The following is a 25,660-nucleotide window of genomic DNA, read 5'->3' as shown; positions in this document are numbered from 1 at the left end:
AAAAATCCTCCTATTTTGGAAATAAAAGAAAGCCATGCTCATCTAGGGATGGGGAACCTGTGGCCCTCCAGATGTTGAATTACAGCTCTCATTGGGGGAGGGCCTTAGCTTAATGACAGAGTATCTGCTTTGATACAGACAGCCCTGGGTTCAATTCTCAACATCTTCAGGAAGTCCAAGAGAGATTCCTGCTTGAAATCCTGAATTCGTCAGTATAATAATCACCATTTATTTATGTGCCGTCTTTCCTTAGGAAGCTACACTCAAGGCAGCTAAAAATATAAAAATATGCATAATTTACTAAGTTACAAAATACAACAAAATGTAAACAGTCAAACAAGCTAATTAAAACACATCACTAGATAATATACTAAAAATTATAATTCATAAAAGGTCTAACAAACAATAAAATACAAAAACAGTCCCAATAACAGTAAAAAAACACAACACACCTCTTGAATTAAATATTTACCCCAACAAAACCAGCCCATCTCCCTGATAGTCTCTGGGCATTCTGAGCAGCATGTCTTTCTGGACTCATGGCAAGGTGGATCTCTGTCACCTTCAACAGTAACAGTTTCTGTCGCTCCCCTGGTACCTTTAGCAGTAGTAGCTTTTATAGCTGGAATTAGTCAAAGCCAGCATAGAGATCTCTGAACTAGATGGACCCAGTGGTTTGACTCTGTATTAGGCAGCTTCCTGCAAAAAAGTAATCAAGTAACTTTGCTATTTTGCAGCAGAAGATGCAAAAGAATTTCTGAGTGAGGCAGAAATGGAAGAGGCTAGTCTTCAGGACCCAGAAAACTTTGTGGGTGTCATTTTCAATGATTCCATGTCCTATCACCTCAGATTTCCTACTGTAGTGGCTCCAAGATCTTTAATCCTCCCGACATCAATAGGTAAGTTTAAATAAATGAATATATAAAATATGTGTGCTTGTTAATTTTAAAGTACAAAACGTAGATGTTTGACCTTGTCTTGAAAATGGAGACTCGAAAAAACAGTCAACAATTATAATAGGAGAAAACTGTTTTAATAGAAATAGATATTTAGGAATCCTTTCCACATGCTTATTTTAGGTCCTGTTTGCAATCTCCCAGATTTTGAAGATACTTGCACAATTGGCATTACTCATTGAATAGAGAACTCCGTATTGTGTCCTATTTCAGTCATAGGAGTGGCTTGCAATAGCAAGGCTATCTGCTACTACTTGTTTTGCCGATTGTGTATAGCTCTGCATGGCTATTTTATTAATTTCTGAGCATCAGTATCTTGATCCTCTGCATGAATTGTAGGGCAATCTATCCATGCTGGTATGGTATCTAGAATGGTGGAGATGAGTAAATTCATAAGTTTTTAGAATCTGCATGTATAGTGCAGAAACCTAATGTCAACCCAGTTTTGATGCTTTTGAATAATTAACAGAGTTTAGATTTTCCTTCTTATGCTTTGATTTTTTTCCATAGCCAGTTGTTCAACCCCTTCCAAAATGTGTGAAGCTGAAATATACTGGCATTATGGATTTGCAGGCATACAGATCTACATTGATGCAGCAATTATAGAGGTAAAGATAAATAATCGGAATGTGAGCAACTCTGAATCACCATTATTTTGTAATAGCTGACATATCAAAAGGTATTATGGGTCCCCCCCCCCCGTATTTCAGGATATTTATATAATGGTGTCCTTCGCACATCATGTTAAGCCAAATCAGCAAATGCGTGGGCTCCTGGATAAGAGATCATAGCTGCTTTCATGATTTAGCTCTCCCCAGACAAACCACGAACTGCAACCAAGGCTGCTTCCGTGGTTTACAGCTCACGGCTTGTCTGGGAAAGCGAAACCACAAATGCAAGTTTTGGATGACATGCTAAGTCAGCAGCACAGTACAGAACAATTAGGGAAGAGGAAGGCAGCTCTAATCTCCTTTCTGAGAGGTTTGTTTGTTTGTTTGTTTTTGTTTGGCTCAATGTGATGTGTGAACAAATGCAATGAGGTGCTTTCCCCTAAGCCTAAGGCATGATAGTAACATTTCCGTTCATCACTGAATGTTAAGTTTAGGCAGTGATTTCCATCAGGATATCTGTGTCAACCATTAATGGCATATAATTTATTCTGAGTGTTACCATATACATTTATGCAAATGAATACTGTATATATACCCCTAAGGAACTATGGCCAGTTATGGATCCCCGTGTATATACGTAGTATAAATATATGTGTTAAAAGCCATGATTTGAATCTTGAGTTACCTTTCTGCAAATGGAAGTATTCATTCTATTCAAGGACGAAATGGTGGGAGGAGGCAGTTTTTTTCTGATTACCTCCTTTCCTATGCAGCTCACCTTACATGTTATTTTAGAGAGTTGTGGAAGCCTTTGGAGCAGAATTGAGGGTGGGACATGGGGGTTTTATAGGCATGGGACAATTAGTCAAAATTGCCTCACCCCTCTTCTTCTGCCAGTGGGAGTACCCTCTGAGTGGAGTTCTACTCACATGAATTTGTATTTGACACCCATATGTATCCTTTAATAGACACTGTAGCAATTACCAATATGTATCCAGCAAACACTACTTTGTATTTTTTTCCTCACGAACCAAGTGAGAAAAAAGTTTGTGAGAGTCACCATTAAAATTTTGTTTATGAAATTTCATAAACCACTATTTAAGCACGGCACATACATTTATCAAGAAAACACTGTTAAAATTCACAAAGTTGTCAAATACCATGGTACCTTGGTTTTGAAACATTATCGGTTTTGGAAGACAGTTCGAGATCCGAAATGTTCAAAAACCAAAAACTCATTACGGAAGCCTCAATACGGAAGCCGCATGGCATGTTCAACTTCCAAGGTGAGTTCGAAAACCAAAGCATTTACGACGTTTGAAAACCGAAATGTTTGTCAATGGAGATGTTCGAAAGCTGAGGTACCACTGTATACATAAAATAATAATCAGTAAAACTTTTAAAAACAAATATAGATACTTAAATTATATGTCTGAGTAGGCTTGCTGAAATAACAGTTTTCAGCCGGCATTTATATGAAGTAAAAGTGCCTGCCTATTGACAATTAGAAGGGAATTTGGAAGTATAGGTGCTGCCAGACCTAAAAGACTGCTTCACTACACTGGGCTACTAGATCCAGCAATTGCATCCTGCCACACTGATATTCTAGAACTCTGAGAAATGAAGATTTCCAGTTCATGAATATCTGAGTAATAATGAAATGAAGATTTCCAGTTCATGAATATCTGAGTAATAATGAATGCTGCAGAATTTATGTGGCCACTCTTTCATATAATAAAATAATTTGGTACTGATTTTTTAAAGAGGGATTCTGACATATTGAACTGGTATCCTGAATGTACAGTAGGGGGGAAAGTATTTGATCCCATGCTAAATTTGCCTGTTTGCCCCCTGATGAAGAAATGACCAGTCCATAATTTTAATGGTAGGTTTATTGTACCTCTGAGAGACAGAATAAAGTGTAATCTATAAAGATTGCCATACCTGCTTTTGGAAAATGTGAACTTGGTGAAAGCAGAACATAGCAAACTCTGGGCACTCACTATACCTTGTAACCAAAATGCTGTTGTGAAGGATCCCTTTTGAGTTTCATGGCAGTAAGTTAAATTTGGTATAAAAACTAATTAAAGCAATGAGATTGGTATTTGCAGATTTACAGTTTATTTTGGAAATAAAAAATGCCTGTTGAAATAGCTGCTAGAGTAATTTGAAATCTGATTTTAACATTTCATTTTTCTTAGTTGAAGACTAATAAATCAGTTTTGGAAGAACTGGAATCAGCAAAAGCTGTCAAGATGGGAAAGTCTGCTGTTGTGGAAATAGATAATTTCTTTCGTGCAGTAATCTTAATTTACTTAGTTATTGCCTTTTCACCTTTTGGCTATTTTTTGACTATTCATATTATGACAGAAAAAGAGAAGAAACTGAAGGAATTTTTAATGGTAATGGGACTTCAAGACACAGCTTTTTGGTATGCATATTTCTTAGTTCTTTGGTGCTAATTCAACTTTTGTTCCATTTATTTATCTCATATCACTGCATTATGCTACTCCAGGAAGAAGCAGCACATAATAAGTTAAGCCAACTTAAGAAAGTTCATAAAAGGAAAGTTTCCTGTGCCTTCCTCCCCTGCTGCAGCCATCTGAGACTTGGTACTGGTTTACAAAGCCCTGTTATAACAGCTTGGGACCAGGATACCTGAAATATCATCTTGTCTCTGTGACTTGTATTTTTATTGGTAAATCACTTTGGGATGTTTTGTGTGAAGTGATTCACAAGTGTGTGTGTCTCTGTGTGTGTGTATGTATGTATGTATGTATGTATGTATGTATGTATGCAAGCAAGCAAGCCTCTCCGGAGGACCAGATGTCTCTCCAGAATGCTGCAGTGCTCCAGAACATGTTGCACCTGTTGAGGGAAGGGAGAATCACTAAAAATTAGAAGCCCTCCATCAACCCTCCCACATTGTTCAGGAGGACACCCCCCAACGTTGCAGTTGTTCAGCAGAATCTCTTATCTGGATCTTGCGTAGAGTTGAATTTTCTCCACCACAATTATGAGTTTAAAAGCTTTCCTGCAGAACAGTCATAAATACTAGTCGCAATAAGATAAATGTTACGAAATAACAAAGTAACCCATTACAAACAAACAATGGGGTTCAGTCCTTTATACTTTCCTCTCTCTAGTCCCAGAGAGAGAACCTGAATTTACTCATCTTTGCAGAGCTTCTCTGCAGCTCTTCTGATGATGATACTGCTGCTATCAAACACCAACAAACAAACATACAGTCTTAAGTTTCAGCTTCCTGCTGTGAATTTCTGGTAATGAGTCATCAGGTAGCTTATCTTACTGAACTGGAAAAATGCCATCCTTTTCTGCTGCTTTTGCAGCATTTTAAATGTAGCGCATTCAAACACGGCATGTTATGTGTTTTTAAACTTATAACTTTAACACCCTACACCCCCCAACCCCTCTGGAAAGGTTACAGGAGTGAGGAAGGCACAGTGTTTTTTTTCTTCTATGAATTTTTTTTTTTGTTTTGTTTTAGGATCAAAGCTAACATCATCATGGTGTTCTTGTGACAGTTTCTCTATGTGAACATCTTTGGTTAATTTAAGTGGTCCCATTTGTGTGCTAATCTTAACCTTAAGACAGTGAGCCAAACTGCATGTGATATGCATCATATGATCAAGGAAATGGGCATGTAGAAGACTTTGGGGAAATGATTTCCCCATTTTATATATGGGAACACAATGCCAAAGCCTGAGAAATGGCAACACACAAAGCCGCCTCTCTGTCTCTGTCATGCACCCAGAAGAGCTCATACAGCCACACATAAAATAAAAACTGTGTTTCTGTCTCTCCCTAAGTAATCAGATGTCGAGGGACAACGGGGTTGCTGTTGCCCTCATGCCTGTCTTACAAGCTGCGTGGAACATTTGGTTGGCTATTCTTGTGAAAAGAATGCAGAACTAAATGGGGAAAGTCAATATGTCCAGTGAGTAGAAGACAGAGGTCAGCTTTGAGCCCCAAAAGGTCAAACACCTCCTTTCAGTTAATATTTGTTGTTGCAACACAGCATATATTTGCATTACAGTTCCCATTATAGAATTTACATGTGTAGGCTACTTATACAGATATTAATAAGAGTGTAGGGCCCAAAGTATTTTTCCAGATATCATGCGTCAACTATTGAGACTGTGTCTTGCTTCTGAGCAGGTATGCAGACGCTCATTCTTCAATCTACAGGTATTTTCTGTGCTGTTACTGTTGGTGATCTTCTCTATATTATCTGTCATTCAACTGCACACTTTTAAGCCTTCATTTCATCCCTACTCTCCATTTCAGTTTGTCTCCATTTATTTCCTCTAGTTTATTTCTCTTCTCCATAGCCAAATCAATTTCATTTCTCTTCTCTAATTTTCTGTTCAATTTTATTTCATTCCCATTCATTCTTTCTTGTAGCCAAGTTTTTGAAAACCCCTCTTTCTGAAGTTTATTTGAGATTACCACATGATTAAAAAATACCTATTATAAAATATTGCTGCTGTAATAAAACACTTGTGGAATGACCACCACTCTGAGGGGTGTCATGCACCAACATTGTGCATTCACTTCTTGTCAAAATTTCAACAATCTTTTTGCCCAAGGTTTTGAGACAAGTTAGATAGAATGTCAATTATACCAGCTGTTTTATTCATTCTCTGCTGCCATGAAAAGTTTGAGTGATTTATTAAAATAGACAATATCCATTTTGCCAGATAACATCATTGTGTGAAGTGAATGATATATTAGGAAGGGAAATAGAACTACATGCAACTAGAATATATGGGCGAGCGCTCCCAAGATCACCTTGGATTAAATTAGAAATGATCCAGGGCTGGCCCAAGACATTTTGGCACCTGAGGCGAACCACAAAACGGCTCTCCCTCACCAGAGAAGAAGAGAGGAATGGATATCTACATTAGGAACAAGGGGGAAGGGAATAAAATCAATCTTTCTCAGTGGTTAAATTGGGAGTCAAAGGGGCCAACTTTGAATCGCCAAGAAGCTGCTGTGGAAGCAGCATGGGAGGGGCTGCCGAGGAGGCAACAGATTCAGCCTCTAAGGAGCACATTGCAGCCATCACTGCCACCATGGCAGCAGCTCTAGCAATGGGCGATGCATTCCTTGGAGGCCAGATCTGCTGGCCTTGTGGATCCTACCACCCGAGGCAGTCACCTCACTTTGCCTCATGGGTGAGTTGGCCCTATCGAAGCCCTTCCAAAAACCTTGGATCACTTTTCTGAGCCAATTCAAAGCTGGCAAAATGATGGAACTCCTCCCAGCTTGTGAGGTCTACAGGGACAAGTCCTGCTCACTCTTCACTTTTGGCCCTGCCAACTCTTAATCTCCAGCAGACCTCACAAGTTCGGAGGACCTCTATCATTTTGTCCTCAAGTCATATGTATCACTTGTGATCACAGTGATGTCCAAATGATTCCTTCCCAGAGAAGCCTTTCACTGGCAGCAGACAATACATGTACCACTTGTTTATTTCAGTGGAAATGCCCCCGTAAGCTCTAAGCCTAACATTAACTAATTATTTTCTTCCCATGGGCAACCTACCCAGCAAAAAATTACTTTTCTTGCTTTGTGGCTTACTATGTACATGGCAAATATTTTAGATGAGTATGAAATAATTCATCTTGTCATGCTTACTGCGATTCTGTGCTTCATTAATTTCAGGCAAGGGTCCGTTTGAGAGTTATCACTTTTTAATAGTATTGACTAATATTTAGCTTCAGCTTAGTAGTTCTTGTAGATAACTTTGAATTCATGAGCCTTCATTGTGTTTTCCCTTTTTCTAGGCTTTCTTGGGTCTTGCTCTACACCAGTCTGATTCTTGTCATGTCCCTTCTCATGTCGGTTATTGCAACATTCTCTTCGCTCTTTCCCCAAAGTAGCAGCTTTGTGATATTTCTTCTTTTTTTCCTATATGGATTATCCTCCGTAAGTGTGTATGTATGTGTGCTTGCTCATTGCCAATATGCTGAAGCGACGTGTTTTAGGATTGTCCTTCCTGTTGACATAGAGGTATCCTATGATGGTGTTTCACAGGTACTCACTAATTTAGGGATAATCCCGGGGACGTTTAGGCAAGATGCCATGTATTTCCACCAGAATAATGTTACTTCTACCCAGATAAAATGTAGCAGGTCTAACAGACACAATTACAGCCTCCATGGCAATTCTGCCACCCCACCAATCACAACACTGAATGTCGATAGTAAAGGTAAAGGTACCCCTGCCCGTACGGGCCAGTCTTGACAGACTCTGGGGTTGTGCGCCCATCTCACTTAAGAGGCCAGGGGCCAGCGCTGTCCGGAGACACTTCCGGGTCACGTGGCCAGCGTGACATCACTGCTCTGGCGAGCCAGAGCCGCACACGGAAACGCCGTTTACCTTCCCGCTGGTAAGCGGTCCCTATTTATCTACTTGCACCCGGAGGTGCTTTCGAACTGCTAGGTTGGCAGGCGCTGGGACCGAGCAGCGGGAGCGCACCCCGCCGCAGGGATTCGAACCGCCGACCTTTCGATCGGCAAGCCCTAGGCGCTGAGGCTTTAACCCACAGCGCCACCTGCGTCCCTATATGCCGATAGCTTCCCCATATTAGCCATCCATGGATCTGGTCAACAAGAGTGATGGCAGAAGGAGCCCATCATGTCACCCTAGCTAGAACACATATAAAATATAACCCTGCAGCCCCAAAGTCACCACAACACTGTTCCCAGTATAGACCACTATGGTTTAGTGAGCAGGAGCATAATAGCTGATATGTACAGTGAAACCCTTCAGGAATTGCTTCTTATTGAGAAGGGTTATAAATCCCCCTAATAGTGCTACACAGGCAGTCTGCAAACAAGCATCTTTTGACAGACAAGCACACAAAAGTCATTCAAGGAAGGACCAGCTACCAATGCAATGCCTGCATGGAGGACCCATGGATTCTCAAGAAGGTTTAAGCTGAATTGTACAACAATGCTCCCCCAAAGATACAGATTTTGGGATGAGCAAGCTATTTGGAAAGGACAGGAACATAACACATAAGGAAGAGCAAGGACCTCAACAGGCTGCTCCTGGAGGCCATTTCTAGGACCTGCTTTTTAACGCAGCAGAAATGAGCTATGCAGTATGTAGCGGGAGATAGCAGGACCCAACTACATAAACCAGTACTAAGGGAATTCTTAAAGAACCCAGCGCAAGTTTAGTATGCATGAGGTCTCATGTTGTGGGTACAGTCTCTCGCTAAAAGGACTGGAAGATGGCATACCCGAGGCAAAGCAATGTGACAGCCAATTGAAAAAGGTGATGTGTGGACCTTGTGGAACCCATAGAGCCAATGGTTTGTCACTTTTGCTCAGCCCCCTTTATCCCATCCTGTCTATGCCTTTAGTGCTGTGTGCCACCTTCCTTGCTCCATCTGACCTGGCAAGGAAGAGGGCATATACTAGGCATCACTGGAGTCGAGTGCTCCACTTCTCAGTCTCAAAGGAAGCTGTGCTTCTCATTGTCTCTGCTGGTATGCGTTGAGGTCCCACCTTCGTGGCAAACATCCCCTCTTCCTGCAGAGCGTGTATGTACCCTGAGTTGGAGACAATATTGGTTGCCGTTGAAGGAGAAAAGATTATTGGGAGTTTATACTGTCCATATTGTAGCAGCAGGTGAGGATTGGACAAAAATGGAAGAGATCTAGAGAAGTAACGTTTCAGGCATGGATTCCTGCCTCCCCCCCCCCCCCGGGCTTCCATTTAACTGTGTGTGGTGCCCAATGGTAGCAATGGAAGTTATTGTGCATTATTTGGGATCCTGAGAGACTGGGTACTTGCAAGAATTCTGAAAAGATACACATGATCGTAAGCTTTTTAACTTTGCACAAACAGTAAACATACAGGGCTAATAACAAAGAGGTTTTTTATCATAGTTTCCAGAGTTCTTCTGTGATTTAAGTTATCTAGACACATGCACAGAGTAGTGTCACTTACCTAGTTGTCTGAACTGTGTTGTCGCTGTCTGAGTCTTATCTACTGCTGTTAGTGTGTCATGATCGCCTGCAAAATTTGTTGAATTCCTATCCTTGGGGAGTGAAGAAGGCAGTAATGTTGAGGTGTCCATTCACTGCAGCAGGAGTCTCTGAACTAATGCAACTTCTTTTGTTCTAATGTTACACCACAATCAGGATTAACATTTTAGTCAGAACAGGATTCCACTCCTTCTGTAGCACATTATGTAGGCATACTGTTATGCCAGCACAGTCATGGCACTGTGGTCTCTTGCGCTTGCTGATAGGAAGGTCGGCGGTTCGAATCCGCACAACGGGGTGAGCTCCCATTGCTCTGTCCCAGCTTCTGCCAACCTAGCAGTTGAAAAGCATGCCAGTGCAAGTGATGGGAAGCAGATGGGAAGTCAGGGCAGGACTATTAACATTGGTGTCATGTGTGGGCAGTAGTCTGTTCCCATCGCCAGTCTATCCACAGCATTCTGCACAAGGGTGGCCCTACATGAAGCATGTTTATGATTTATCTGCGTTTTTTGGGACCAAACTGGATGTGACAGGGTTGCCACCCATCTACCTGTCTGCCGTTTTTGTTCAGATGCCAAGTGCAATTGGAGGGGCAGTATATCTTTTATGTGAAAAGGCACACTCAGGGAAATGAGTGAAATTCGCCATCACCTTCACTGTGCTTTGTTTCATTAAGCAGTCTTCTTCCAGCTCAGCTTTGATACTGGGTCAATTGGGTAGAAGAATTGAGCTGGGTAGAATTGCTTGAAGCAATGGAATGTGGTGCTGGTGGGAGTTGGGGAGAACAGACTGCATTTCTTTTCATGTAGTCCTCTTTCCCACTATGACATGTGAATGTGCCTAAGACCCTTATGATTGCCCCATCTCGGTTATTTAGACCAGTTTGTCCATTCCTATTTCAGTCCATGTGTCTTTTGCATGTATTCACTGATATGCCCATTCTGTCCCATTTCTGTACTAATTTACTTTCTTTAAAAAAAGTTTGCACAATTTGCATATAAATGAGTGTTATTGAATGTCTTTTATCTCAAAACTTTTTTGGGATAAGCGCTGTGTTGCAACATTCAGAGAAGTGATTAAAATAGCAATGTTCTGTTCCACACATTAGTCCAGGAGTTTTGGATTAGGTCAATTCATATTGGAATTTGTAAAGTTCAGATATCTCAAGCATACCTATGTTTAGTTTGGCCCAAAGTCTTCTGGCTCCTAACATTTAATGTATGGAAACATCTATTTATAGCAAGAAGAGAAGGTGACCTGTGGGTACTGATTTTGCACTTATTCCGAATTTATGAATATAGCATATGTAAACGGACTGTATATTCAAGGGCCTTTAAAGTCAAATTCTGATCTTGCTCTCTGTTCTGCACAATCTGCCCATTATTTACATGAAAGGTTTATATAGGCTGCATATTGTACAATCAGGCCTCTACTATAATGTGTATAGTCCGTACATTTGGATGAAGTTTAGTGGAAAGACCGCTTCTGTGGGCTGGCATCTTTACCAACAGCCAGTGCCTGAATCTATCTGCAATTCCTTTTGCCCCTTGAGAATATGCTGATTGGGTTAAGAACAATACCCCCCCCCCCGGGAAATAATAACATATTGTTTATACGGATTTTAATTTTAAACTTCTTTGGGAACCAATCTTGGCCAGAAAATGGGATATAAATGTAGAGTTCTGCTCATGGGACATCTCATTCATAGAAGGGCATGGCAGGTGACTCAGAAGGCTGTCGTGGGAAGGGAGAATTGGAAGTTCCCTCCCATCCCACTTCCATGAGCAGCAGTTTCTGCAGCCCGTCCTTTCATGGAATCAAAGCAAAATACATAATTGCTTAACTTAGAAAACCTCATTAAATGTAAGAGCTGCACTGTGATTTGAATTGCATCTTGGCCATTCACTGCCTTTCTGAACCTTGAATCTTAATTGAAAGTGATCATTTTTGAAAAGTTGATCTGTTTTTATTGCAAAAGAATCATTCCTTAAAAATCACATTATATTTTGTTAATGCGCTCCTTGCTACCTTAGATTTCCCACTCTGATTTCATAACCAATTTGGGAAATTTTGATGTTGCAGTTTGCCAAAGGAGATAGTACTCTTAGGAAGAAAATCCACAGCCTGTTAGCCGGCTGATGTCTTTCATTAGCATATTATATTGTCTTTAGCAAATACTAAGTGATACAATAATTATGATTTTCACATATAAAAATTGAGATTCTAGCAATTTTAATCAAGTCCTATTGTGCACTGAAAATACGCTTTCTATTTTTGTTTAGATTTCCTTTGCATTTTTGCTAACCTCTCTTTTCAAAAAAGTGAACTATGCTGGTTCAGCTCAGTTTTTCACAACTGTGGCTTTTGGTGCTGTGGGCCTGAGCATTGCCCTGTTGGAAGATTTTCCAAAGTCTTTTGTGTGGTCACTAAGCCCACTGTGTGAGTGCCCCTTTTTAATTGGTGTTGTACAGGTTAGTAAAGTTTTTGTTTGTTACTGTGGCATGCACCCATCACTGTGGTTCTAATATGAGATGTGATAATACTTTAAATCTTTCATCTTGGAATAAAGTATGTAACAGACCTAGAACTTGCTTTGAACTTTTTATATATGTGTTTCTTGTTGTTTTCTAATCCGTTATTAAGTAGAAATTTTAACCGATGAGAAAAATCAACTGTAATAAGTAACACAATTGTCAGAAGTTCAAAGAACACTGTTTGTTGCAGACTTTCTATGTTAAATTTTGCAGCTTCCTGTCATAAATGTGTAGTTTTCAGTATATCACAAGCAGTCTTTTGCTAGCATAGCAGGAGATCACCTTACGGTCTCCACCTCTGCAGTCTCCCGTGCACCTCAAACATTTTCTCTAGAGGCTCCCCCAACTCTCTGGAGCAGATTTTGAGGATGCAGGGTGGGAAAAAGGAAGGTAGAAGAAGAGTTTGGATTTGATATCCCGCTTTATCACTACCCTAAGGAGTCTCAAAGCGGCTAACATTCTCCTTTCCCTTCCTCTCCAAAAACAAACAGTCTGTGAGGTGAGTGGGGCTGAGAGACTTCAGAGAAGTGTGACTAGCCCAAGGTCACCCAGCAGCTGCATATAGAGGAGCGGGGACACGAACCCGGTTCACCAGATTACGAGTCCACCGCTCTTAACCACTACACCACACTGGCTCTGTAGTGGAATCCCGTTGTATGAGCAGAAGTCAGCTTTAAAGCCACTGAGTTTTTCTTCTGGGTCAGACATTAATCCAAACTTTAGAAGAACACCTTCCCACTCCCATCCAGCAGCTATGGTAGTAACAGTGAACTTACCTCCACACTTCTTTTTCTCTTCCGCTTTCCCTGGTGTCTGGAATGCTGCCACAATAGCATTCCATGTCTCTGAAACCCTGATGTTAGTTTGGTCATTTTGTCATTGGAGGAAATTATGCTTCCCAGGATTCAGGAGAGGGAAGATCTGGAAGAGAGGGGGAGGATAATGGTTGGAAGAGAGAGAGAGACACATTCAGCCTTCCCTCCTGCTGTGGCCACAACTGCCCTAAAGGTGGAGGAGACAGAAAAATGGCATCCCACTGCTCAACAATCTTTGTTGCCTTACCAACCATGAAATATAAAGGGTTGAATACTCACAGGGGATCAGCAGTTAATAATGAATTTAGGACTGGGGGTGGGGTGGGGATAGCTTGAATGTTCTCCGCTTTAGCTCATAATTTTCTGCCCAAATGAGGAACTTGGCCCATCACCCCTATATGATGGCAACTTGATGATGATCATCAAGGTTTATATAGTGTTACATTATTTACCTTACTATTTTAGTAAACTAATGCTGTCACGTAGCTGCAATTTTTATATGTGTTTGCAGGTGATGCATCTGGAAGATTATGAAGAAGGAGCTATTTTCTCACATATAACTCATGGCCCTTATCCACTAATTATTGCTTATACGCTATTGACCCTTGATAGTATGCTTTACCTGCTCCTAGGGATTTATTTCGATCAAGTGATTCCAGGTATGTTAGAATCAAAGAAAAATACAAAAAAACTGAACGACATCAAGGGTTTGGTTACGTATTAAGGATTGTGACGCATATTATATGTGGTGAAGTACTCATTTTAAGTGTATCATCATCCTTGCCCCAAATGCTGAAATTGTGCCCATACTAGAAATCTTCATTCTCAATCTCTTTAAATTCATTCTAATTATTTGGGCGATATGTCGTAGAAACAAAATGTCTGGATATGTTATGACCTCTGGGCACTATTGAAATTGCCACTGGGATTAATGCAGACTGGAACCTGTTAATCATATACCCCAAACTACCCAAACTGTTAGTTATATTTCATAATTCTGGTATATATGTTTCTGGTCTACTAATAAATAATAGTAAATCACCCACATATCTGTCTGTGCTTAATAAAACCATTCTGATCTGAATGGACAACTATTATTATCACTGGCTGAACTCTATTTGACAACATCTCTTTTAGTATCTTCTGTGTTAATTAAAGAAATTTGCCTATAATTTGCATACATGGTCTACTATTCCTAAGCGTGGTACAAGTCGTACATCTACACATCATAAACTGAAGTTGACAGGGTGCCTAAGCATTTTGATAAATACAGAAAAGCTTAGGGGTCAGAAAGTGAATGTGCCTTTTACCATTCTATGCTGTTGCTCTAATACTCCTGTAGGATTCAGAAATGGTCATTAATCATGGGCATTTTAAGTGCAAAACTTTTATATCCCAAACCTCCTTAGATCTGGAGCCAAGAAATAAACAAGAAATAAATAGCACATCCATATAAAATTAAAGTAGAATTTCAACTTGCGCATAGTGTGTATGTCTGTCTGTGGCACCAAAGATGTATTTGTAATTTATGCTAAAAATTACATGCTAGTCTGTAGTACAGGAAGATTTCCTGGGTTACAAAATAAGGGATATAGTTTGCACAAGTCTAAAAATTAGCAAACTATAAACAGAAAACGATCCAAACGTGTAATTATACTGTGTAATCCATATGTTTACAGATTCTTTCTCATCTTTTTTTACCCCTCAGGGGAATACGGATTGCGGCGAAGCTTTTTCTTCTTCCTAAAGCCCTCATTTTGGGTAAAGCGAACAAGAAATTATAAGGAATTGTATGAAAGCAGCATTAATGGAAGCTTAGAATTCAATGAGATTGTTGAGCCTATATCTTCCGAATTCCAGGGAAGAGAAGCTATTAGGTATGACGGATGATGCTGAAGTTTAACCTGAACCTATTGTCAGTTACTAATTGTTTTTGCACTTAGAAAGAAACTGGCTGCGTTTGCATGAAACGATAAAGAACCTTGGCTTAATAAATAATTTTGTGTACAAGCAGCATGCACACACTTTCCGATTGCTGCAAGCAAATCACCTCAGCCTGACATTTGAATGCAGGAGTGTTGTTCATTTCTCCCTAACAAGCAACTCTTGGTAGGCAGCCTTAAATCAAGGCTTGCTGTTGACTTTCAAATTCTGGTTCATTAGTGATAAACAAACCACACTCCTAGGTCACGTGAAGGGAAGAGGAAAGAGTTGAGTAATCCTCTGCATGTACATTATGGTTTATTAAGCCAGGATCCTTGGCTTAACATTGCAAGCAAATATGGCTGCTGTGTGAAGTATGCATGCAGTGATAATTAATTTGTCAGTTTTATTATGCACACTCAAGAGGAGCAATGTGATAGTTTTCATATGCAAATATAGTTTGTCATTGTCCTGTGAAGTGATACTTCTGTCATTGATTATTGGCAAAGGAAAAAAAGTCCATATTGAGAAAAGACAGTGTTAATCAGTTTTGGTTCTGTCAAAACATACATTGTAGACCAGTACCTGTGCAAGTGATCTGAAGCTCCATGTATTGCTTAAGATGCAAATGTTGCATGTTGCACGTACTAATATTTCTTTCCTGATAAGAGTCAACAGGGGAGTCACTGCATGTACAAATCTCTGTTGCATGTTGACTAGTCAGTTTGCAATTGAGGCAAGGAAGGTCATTTTGCTATGCACTCAAAGTACTATGTCTTTGCGCAGGAACCAGCTTAGTTTCAATCAGAAGTGAGGCATATTCAATCCAATTAACCTTGTGTGCCATTTACCCATATTTTCCTTAGTTTGACAAGAAGCCAAATAGCAAAAAGTGGTATTTGTGGTTTAGAAATGTTCCATTTCATCTTTTTCACTGTATTCTGTGGTTCAGACTCCTCCTCATTGCATCTATTTCTCAAAATGTTTTATGAGAGATCAAACTCTAGAAGAAATCATAGTCAAATAATATGTTCAGGAAAAGTATGTGATACTTTCTTTCTGGGAAGGGGTTATGGCATAGTTTCCCAGGAGCATTGTACTACTTTTGAATATGAAGGTCACCTTGCATTGTAAACCAAAACAGGAATATTCAAGCTGATATAAATATGTGGTACCTGTGTATTCTTTGATTTTTCTTGCTTGGTAAATTTCCCCAAAGTTCTGTGTTTCTTTTTGAAAATAAATTTATCTTTTCTTCTTTCAGAATCAATAATGTCCAGAAATCATATATTAAAAAAGGTGAAACTGTGGAGGCCCTGAAAAGTAAGACTTCTTAGGTTTTCAGCTATCTGCTACAAGTGTGAGCCCTTGTTCTTTAAGTGTTGCCTGTTTGTTGTTTTCTGACAGTGACTATTTGCATGTCATGCTAAACCATGGTTGAGCACAACATGCACTAGCAGAAATGAGTTTCAGCAAGACTTGGGCTTGCGCACTTCCGTCTTTTCCTCCCATGTGCCTGGCAGGGTGAGTCCAGAAGATTTTGCTTTTGCCTTACCTAAATCACACACTTAACCATGGTTTAGCTTGGTGTGATGAAGGCGAAATAAGCTGCACCAAATCTTAGGATTGTGCACTCCTGTTCAAACTGGGGTTCTTACTTCCAAACTGCTCTTGACCAAACCAGACGAGAAAAGCGGAACACATGAGGCCAAGGCTCAATGCAAACATGGCCAATGGGAGCAATGATACAGTATGTGGGTGAGTTTCTCTTTACTGACTACTCATCTGTAATCAGTAAATATCTCGATAAGGAAACATCAGTCAAAACAAACTCAATCTGTACACAACTGTGTGTTTGGCTTTATTAAATATTAAATGTTCTGTTAATGGTGGGGTTTTTCTTAAGAGTAATTGATAGTGTACTCTATGTAGCAGTGGCTAAATACTTCCTGAAGCTTGTAGCAATACTATATAATGCCATTAATTAATCCCCTTCCTGTTTCATTTCTTATTAGGTTTATCCTTTGACATTTATGAGGGTCAGATCACAGCATTACTTGGACATAGTGGAACAGGAAAAACAACATTAATGAACATTCTTTGTGGATTGTCCCCACCTTCTGATGGTAAATATGTGCCTACTTCTGTTCTCTTTGCATTTGTCTTAAAGAGCGTTATGGAAGAAATCCTCTGGAAGCCTATTTTGTGGTTTTTGTTTTGAAATATGTAACCCTTGGGATAGGCTTAATGTAGGTTCTGACTCAAGACCCCACTCAGGAAACCTTTGAATGTTTGAATAGAAGCCTTCTCTCAATACACATACACACGTGTGCAGGCAGTGCTATTTATTCAAATAATAGTGGATCAACAAGAGATTAACAATGTAGGGAGCGATACAAAAATATATTTTAGTCTAGTTCATTCGACTGTCTCTCAGGGTCCATCTATGCCAAAAAAGGAAGTTTGTGCCCTTAGGTCTTACTCATGGTCAGTTAAGGGATTCGGCCCATAGATGCATAATTTGAGAGCATTACAATACTGTACAGTCATACCTTGGTTTTCGAATTTAATCCGTTCTGGGAGTTCTTTCGACTCCTGGAACAGTTCGAAAACCAAGGTGCTGGACATTCAGCTTCCAAAAATTGTTTGAAAACCGGAACAATCACTTCTGGTTTTCAATCATTTGGGAGCCGAAACATTCAAGTTCAAAGGTGTTCGGCTTCTGAGGTTCCACTGTAATGAAATCCAGCTAGCAGGTCACAGCAGAGAGGCTGCAGTGCAGCGGCAGCTGAGGTGTGCTGCAATAAAGAACTACAGCAGATGGTGGCCCCAAGGCTTCTGTGACTCCACAGCTGCAAACCAGTAGTAATGGTTAATTCAGCCAGTAAAGCTGAGCAATTCCTCATTTCAAGCAAGGTGCAGGAGAACAGTTCAGCTCTCTTTCAAAAGATTCCTCCTCTCTCTGATCACGTTTGTGATCCCTGCTTTTCAGAGGTTACTTTTTGGGCATCCAGCATCATTCTCATTGAGGGTCTGCTTCCAACTGTTTAGTGGCATGCGTTCATTTCTCTACAGCTTTACAAATCAGTTCCAAGAGCTGTACTGTTTCTAATGTTTTCTGATTTGTGTGCATGTTGGTGGTAGTGCATAATGTTTTTTTATCGCTTTTATTTTAAAATCAAATCAGTGATGTTAGACACCTTGACTTTTGGGGGTGTTCTGCCTCAGGTTTGGGCTAGCTGCCTCTAGATATATGTTCTACGCTGGTAGCCATCACAGTGTTAACATTTCTGCTCTTACTTTTCATGCATTAGGATTTGCATCAATTTATGGCTGTAGAGTTTCGGAAATAGATGAAATGCTAGATATAAGAAAGGTAATTGGAGTCTGCCAGCAGTCAGATATATATTTTGATGTATTAACCGTGGAAGAGAATTTATCAATAATAGCTTCGGTTAAAGGAATACCTCCAAATGATATGATACAAGAGGTGAGTGCAGGCTAATGACCATATTCCATTATGCTTTCATAAATATATTCCATTATACTACCATAATGTCTGCAAGCCATCTTGAGCCTTAAGGGTAGGGCATTTAATATGAAATACTTCTTGTCCTTGGTTTAAGGTCCAGAAAGTTTTACTCGATTTGGATATGCACCCCATTAAAGATAACCAAGCTAAAAAACTAAGTGGAGGACAGAAAAGAAAACTGTCGGTTGGATTTGCAGTTCTTGGAGATCCAAAGGTAAGCACCAGAAGGTCAAAAGGGTTGATTGATGCAGCAATAATATGTAATTTGTATACAAGAAATGTGTTTCTCTGCACTGCTTGTATGCTAAAGTAGTAGATATATAGACTCAGTTACATGGCATATTTATTATTCGAATTTGTGCACCCATTCTAGTAATTGTTGAAACTAGAGATGGAAGCATCTGACTGTCTTATAGTGGCATCTCACAAAGTTAAAGAAATCCAGAAGGATGCAGATTTCAGTCTGAACCCCAGGTCTGGTCTGTGAATTGGTTAAGGGGTAAAAGGTAAAGGGACCCCTGACCATTAGGTCCAGTCATGACCGACTCTGGGGTTGCAGCGCTCATCTCACATTATTGGCCGAGAGCCGGCCTACAGCTTCCGGGTCATGTGGCCAACATGACTAAGCCGCTTCTGGCGAACCAGAGCAGCGCATGGAAACTCTGTTTACTTTCCCGCCGGAGCGGTACCTATTTATCTACTTGCACTTTGATGTGCTTTTGAACTGCTAGGTTGGCAGGAGCAAGGACCGAGCAACGGGAGCTCACTCCGTCGTGGGGATTTGAACTGCCAGCCTTCTGATCGGCAAGTCCTAGGCTCTGTGGTTTAACCCACAGCGCCACCCACGTCCCTGGTTAAGGGGTATCTGTCTTCTGATCCTAGTTTGTTGGGTAGCTATTCCAGTTCTAGTTGAAATGGATCAAGGTAGTCCCTTCCTGTTCAGTTCTGACAACGTGCTTGCCCATCTCTCAGTACCAACCATGCCAGAAATGTGGGCAGGGCCACTGGGACAATCTAGCAAGAAATCTTTGAGCCAGATGTTTGCCTTGCTGGAGCTGTATTTCCAACTGTATGTCAAGTGTTGTTGTGGAATAGGGATGTTTTATAAGAGTTAACCACCTATATTTACCTGTGTGCATTTTTTGTTTTTTGTTTTTACATCTGTACTACTACATTTGATTGGTCATAATATGGCTTTGTGCATTTGCCATATAGTCCTCAACTTCCAGTTACCAACATTGAGGTCGTTGGTTTACATTTCCTCATTGTTACTGATCAGAGCCAGTTTAGCAGCTGCATATGTATTTAAGTCATATTTAAGCTTCAGATTTATTTGAGGCAATCCTACATAGCACGAGGCCTGGAGGCCTATTACATCCCCTCCCTCTGAATGTTTGAAGCCTCCTAGGATAATTCCAAGCCAAGTTGTTTGTAGTTCTCTTCCCACTACTTTGTGAAAGCATCTTAGGCACTTTTATACATAACACCAGACGGTGTGGGCTAGGGCTTCTGATCGTCTTTTCCCACATCAACATGGCTATGCTGAAATGGCTTCTAGAATAACATAAGAAATGAGCTAAAGATCCATTCACAGTCCATCAGAAGTGGTGATAGTACTGAAGAATGTCTATGTCACTACATCTACATTGCTCTTGGAATGGTGCCAACATTTCTCATCCAAATTTCTCCCCAGAGTTTTTGGAGTTCTTTACTAATGGAAAGGTTAATGAGAATGTGGGGCCAATAATGCCAGAATCTCTGATGGTGTTTGATTTGTACTTCTGGACTGTGTTTCTTTTGGTAGGAGTGGATTTGTTGTAATTATTATAAGGGGTGGGGGTGGGTATGTGGGTGTATGAGACTTCTCTGTTTGCAGGAGCTGAACAGGATGTGTTTCATGAAGCAGAGTGTTTTAAAAATTATTTTATTTTTAGTATATTCCCAAACTACAGGCAGGCAGACTGAGAGCATGATATAAAAACTTACAATAACAGGAGACAATGCGCTTGAGGAAACAGTAGGGTTGCCATATTTCAAAAAGTAAAAATCCTGACACAAAAGTTGTTGAGCTTTTTTCTGGTCAAACTGTTCACATATCTGATAGAAGTGATGATAATGATAAACAATATTATTGATAAGGGATAACTCCTACTTTCAAAATGAATATCTAGTCCATTGTTTTCCATGGCCAATATTTAGGTATTACTCTTAGATGAACCAACCGCTGGCATGGATCCATGTTCACGGCAAACAGTTTGGAACCTCCTGAAAAATGGAAAAGCCACTCGAGTGACTGTGTTCAGTACCCATTTCATGGAAGAAGCAGACATTGTTGCTGGCAAGTGCAATTTGGGGGTCTTTGTGTTAGTACCAGTTTGGTAATATGGCCAGCTTATCGCTGTATGAACTGATATAACTGAAGGTACCTTCTGCTCCTGCTTCTAGATCGGAAAGCTGTGATTTCTCAAGGAATGCTGAAATGCCTTGGCTCCTCTCTGTTCCTTAAAACAAAATGGGGAATTGGCTACCGCTTGAGGTATCTGTAGTCTGAAAGTCTATTTCAATGTGTTCATTATTTTCCACTTTGCCAGAATTTTACAACTAACTTAAAAAACACCCAGTTTGGTTAGCTGGAAGTATAATAGCAATGAGTAAAAATGAACACTAATTGGTTCATACTGCCTTATTTTCTTTCTTAATTATCACTACAAAGCAACTGTGTTACAAGGTTATAAAAAAGCATTTGACAGAACAATTCTATGTCTATCCACTCAGAGTTCCCACTAAATTTAATACCACTTACTCCCAGGTAAGTGAGTACAGGATTGCATTCTGAATAAAATATTAAATAATAATAACTTTTTTGGATCAAGCAGACTTATACCTGCTAGAAATTTCAGTAACATCCACAAAGTACTGAATGGAAATATGATTGAGTGTATCAGGTAGAGTTGCCCCCGAACGCCAAAACCCCCGCAATTTTTTGATTGACTTGCCTAGTATCAGGCATGAAGAAACTTCCAGTTTGGACTGCCAAGCCATTTCCCCCAAACATTGCCAACCTGCCCATCAGATACTATCATTGGTGATGTCAGCGGGTGGGCTGGACCTTCTTGGAAAGCCATCTCTTTAGCCTCTGAAAGGAATCAGTGTACGGTGAGCCTTCCAAGAAAAAAAAAAGAGTCTGCTACCTTTTTGCTGCTGGAGAGAAGCAACAAAAGTGGGAGAGAGAAAATGTTGCAAAGAGCACTCAGTCTCCACTCTCCTATGCTCAGTAAGGAGCGTGGATATTAATTTAAAGCAGCCTTTAAAAAAAAAAAATTATTGAATGATTTTATGTTACAAAAACATTACAACCATACTACCACAAAATATAATTGAGAAATAAAAATTACATACACCAATATTTTGTTTGTTATTTGTTATTTACTGTCTTATTTCCTCCCAAACATTCCATACAAACACACATATTCTTTGCAGTAGTTTCCCTCCCCCTTTATAGTTTGCTGGAGGAACTGCAGCAAGGAGCACTGCAAGCAGAAGGGATTTTGACAAGTGGGCTGGGCAACCCATTTGTCAATCACATTATGTCATAGGGAGATGTGATTGACAACTAGATTGGCCCACCCATCTGTCAGAGTCAGCCTGCTGAAAAGAACTGACCCTTAGAAACAAAAAAGGTTCCCCACCTCTGGAATATATCTCAAACGTTTTTGTGATTTATCTGTTAGAGTTTTAGATAATTTATGAATAAAGGTAAAGGTAAAGTATTATGAACACTTATATGTAAATTTTGTTTTTCATTTGGATTAAGAAAATAAAGTTTATATGTTAAATTGGTTTACAATATGTTCTTTTTGTTACTTAAAAAACAAACAGACCATAGAGTCCCACCTTGTAAAAAATAATTAAACATTGTGTGTGTGTGTTTTTCCTTAGTATGCAAATAGACAGGTACTGTAACACAGAAGGCACAGCATTTTTGATCAAGCAGCATATCCCTGGAGCCAGTTTGTTAAAGCAGACTGAAGAGCAGCTTGTGTATGCCTTACCTTTTAACGACATGGACAAATTTTCAGGTACACCTCATCTCCCCTTTGAACACCAGTGAAAATTGGAGAGTAGATGAGGAAAATAATGAAACTCATGGAAAACTAAATTGAAATGGACTTCAAGAGAAATAACATAGGTTTTGGGCCTGCTATGCTGTAGGTAGTACTGAGTTGCATTGATCAATGGTACAAGACAGCTTCCTATATTTCTATTTCCAAGCAGTAGCTCGGCAGTGGCTGCTGCTGCTGCTGTTGCTACTATTACCACATCTATTCCTGCTTCTTCTTCTTCTAGCACTGTTTGCTGATCTAGACATGCATTCCCATTTGGGTGTTATTTCTTACGGCGTTTCCATGACTACCTTGGAAGATGTATTCCTCAAGCTGGAAGTTGAAGCTGAAATTAACCACACAGGTGAGAATCAATGACAGTCCTTCTTGTAGTACATTACAGATCAATGATTTGGTGATGAGGGATAAATTCTAAGTTGCCTAACCTGTTACCCTCCTTAGATTTCAGTGCATTTAACTCGGAGCAAGCTGAAGATGAAATGGATGCAAAATCTATGGATGAGATAGAGCAAAGCCTGCTAATGCTATCTGAGACAAAATCGTGTGTATTAAGCAATAAGTCTCTTTGGAAAAAACAGGTCTCTACTCTGGCAAAAGTTCATTTTCTTAATTTCAAACGTGACATCAAATCACTCACGGAAGTGTAAGCATCTTGGCTTTCTGTTTCTTAGTCCAAAATGTATGAGAGTCAGAAGCGGAAATAGGTTAAAAGGTTAAAACAGACCGCAGCCCAGAGTGAAGGCAGCATCTGATTAGCGCCTTGTGTTGCAGCACCTGATAGGGAAATAGTGAGTGCAGCATGTGTGTGTGGAGGATTTGCTATTGAGTCTCTTCACTGCTCCCTATGATACACACATGTAAGCAGCACGCTGCATCATTGTGGAGAGTGGAAGGTCTGTGTCGTTTTCCCTTATCTCTTAGTGCAAGTTAAATTTGGGAGTCAAATAGCTAGCATCCAGAAAAGAGAGGGAGAGTGTACATACATGCATTCATGCGTGCTTGAGAAACACAAGGGACATATATGCATGCCTCCTAATCCCTATAATGTTCTAGTGTGCCAAGGAGAGCCAGGAGATAGTTGGGGCTTGTGTGTTCATTCAGCCTTATTATATTAGATTATTTCTGACCCACCTCATCTTTGCCAGCAATATCTGTGCGAATACTTAACGCCCTTCAAGAGGGCAGCTTGCCACATCCTGAAAAAATGTTTGAAAAGAAGTTCCAATGAGGAAGTGGCAAATTTCAATCTGCGCAATATGAAGCATTCACAAGGATAGAGTCGTTTGAAAAGAAACTGCATCATCAAACATCACATTTGGCTGCAAGTTCTCTTACCAAAGCTTACACGTGAACTTCAGGAAACATTTCCGTCTTATGTTTTAACGATCCAAAGAGAAGGAGCCCACGGAAGGAAAATAAGTTATTGCATTCATGTCATGCTCCGAGAGGGACAGATGGCTATTGCTTGAGACTGGGGGCTTATCCACATTTACCTTTCCTCTCTTTCAAGGCATGATCTGTGCATTAAAGCTGCAGGTCTGAGCACTGTTTTTGTTTTTAATCTGGAGCATTCCCCACACAAACCTGCTCTTTAAAGCTCCGTTGGAGCAAGCGTCAATGTGTGGAAAACCTAACTTGACATTGGTTCTGCTTGAGCACTAAATAATGGGTTTTCATGGGGAAAGCTCTAGGACAAAATAAAGAATAAAACACAAGCACAGACCTGTGCCTCGAAAGAGCAGGGAGAAGGTAAGTGTGGATAAGCCCTCTGACTATAATGCTAGCTTTTCAATAACACTCCCTGCCCCTTCACCTTTCTCAACTTTTTAAAATACCACACAAGGTGCCTTATATATCATATTCATGGACTGCTGTCTCAGTGTAGCTGTTTACAGGCTTGTACTTTTAGTATGTGGATGAGTGAAATCATTATTTAATGACTTGTCATCCAGAGCAGGGATTGCAGCCAATTTTACCAGTGGATACAGTTTAAGGGGATTCTTACAGAGAATGCTTGAGCAGGTCAACCTGGTTCTGATCTAGCAAGGTCCTTTCCTTTGTTACTGCGGAAGAGTACATGTTTGTCATCCTCAAGTTATTTTGAATATGTGTTTTGTATTGAATAAACTTAAGACAGATTAGTGTTTCCGGTAAAACAATGCAAAGTCACTTAGAGGTTTTACAAAAATTAAAAAGCATACAGATTGTGTTAAATTAAATAAATAAATACTATGGCTGATGGCTATTCAGTCTACCTCTGCTCTAAAGGTCACAATTCTTTACACTAATTTGTACCAGCTCTACGTGTACTTTTTTCTTCTTATTTCAGGTTTTTGCTATTAACAGTGTTCCTTGGTGTTGAGATTTATATGTTCAATATGTATCGGCAATACTTCAAAAATGCAGTGGTTCCTGTTACGTTTTCTCCAGACTTATACTTTCTTAAACCAAATGAAACTCATCATAAATACAAAAGCAGTCTCCTTGTTCAGAACTTCACTGGTAAGTTACATTTCAATTTATTCACTTTTATTCATTTCACCATCTGGCATTTTATTTTATTTTTTTACTGTATGACATACACTAGGAATAAATTAAAAGTGTAATTAAGTTTAACAGTAATCAGTGTAATGAATGGTTAGCTTGAGGACAGGTAGAAAAATCAGCCTTCTGGCAAGTCTGGTTTGATTACCGCCCCCCCCCCCATTCAATCACAAATTGAATTTAATTATATATTTCTAGAATTGTATCTGGCCAACTTCATGAAACAGACTTTAAATAGTTTGATTTTTTACCAAAAAGCTGAAAGCTTTACAGCAGCATCAGTTAGTGGGCAGGGTATAAATATTTAAAAATAAATCAATAAAAGAAGCAACATTGTTTCATAATTATAGTGATTACATGACAGCACAGGTTATGTGTGTGTGTGTGTGTGTGTGTGTGTAATAATATATACACATCTTGTCAGTGCTTCAAGGGTATTGATCTCAGTCATGCACAAAGCAGACCCACTGAAATAATTAACTTTCATTTATTTCAATGTGTCGGGTCTGAGTATGACTTAACTGGATTTCACCCTAAAACTCTAAGGATATTTTGATACGGGACTTCTGGAGAACATGAGCCTTCTTGTTTGCTGCAA

The 25,660-nt window shown here is 39.8% G+C and overlaps 1 protein-coding gene across 7 annotated transcripts in view; it reads left to right on the top strand.

The window, feature by feature from the left end:
• LOC307209924 (cholesterol transporter ABCA5-like) overlaps positions 1-25,660 on the top strand; it is a 49,681-nt gene that overhangs the window by 4,948 nt on the left and 19,073 nt on the right. For 6 of the 7 annotated variants that reach the window (XM_079965344.1, XM_079965347.1, XM_079965343.1 and 3 more), the window contains 17 exons: positions 738-899; positions 1,467-1,564; positions 3,769-3,998; positions 7,378-7,519; positions 11,873-12,061; positions 13,451-13,598; positions 14,648-14,816; positions 16,127-16,185; positions 16,878-16,988; positions 18,177-18,352; positions 18,489-18,608; positions 20,594-20,732; positions 20,840-20,930; positions 22,334-22,473; positions 22,742-22,861; positions 22,960-23,161; positions 24,848-25,020. In XM_079965344.1, the coding sequence (XP_079821470.1) occupies positions 738-899; positions 1,467-1,564; positions 3,769-3,998; positions 7,378-7,519; positions 11,873-12,061; positions 13,451-13,598; positions 14,648-14,816; positions 16,127-16,185; positions 16,878-16,988; positions 18,177-18,352; positions 18,489-18,608; positions 20,594-20,732; positions 20,840-20,930; positions 22,334-22,473; positions 22,742-22,861; positions 22,960-23,161; positions 24,848-25,020 (2,469 nt within the window). The remainder of the gene's footprint in view (positions 1-737; positions 900-1,466; positions 1,565-3,768; positions 3,999-7,377; positions 7,520-11,872; positions 12,062-13,450; positions 13,599-14,647; positions 14,817-16,126; positions 16,186-16,877; positions 16,989-18,176; positions 18,353-18,488; positions 18,609-20,593; positions 20,733-20,839; positions 20,931-22,333; positions 22,474-22,741; positions 22,862-22,959; positions 23,162-24,847; positions 25,021-25,660) is intronic. The other variant, XM_079965346.1, reaches the window with a different exon arrangement.

This window comes from Podarcis cretensis (assembly GCF_951804945.1).
Source record: "Podarcis cretensis genome assembly, chromosome: 2".
NCBI classification, from domain to species: Eukaryota; Metazoa; Chordata; class Lepidosauria; order Squamata; family Lacertidae; genus Podarcis; species Podarcis cretensis.
This window is presented reverse-complemented; position numbering and strand designations above follow the sequence as displayed.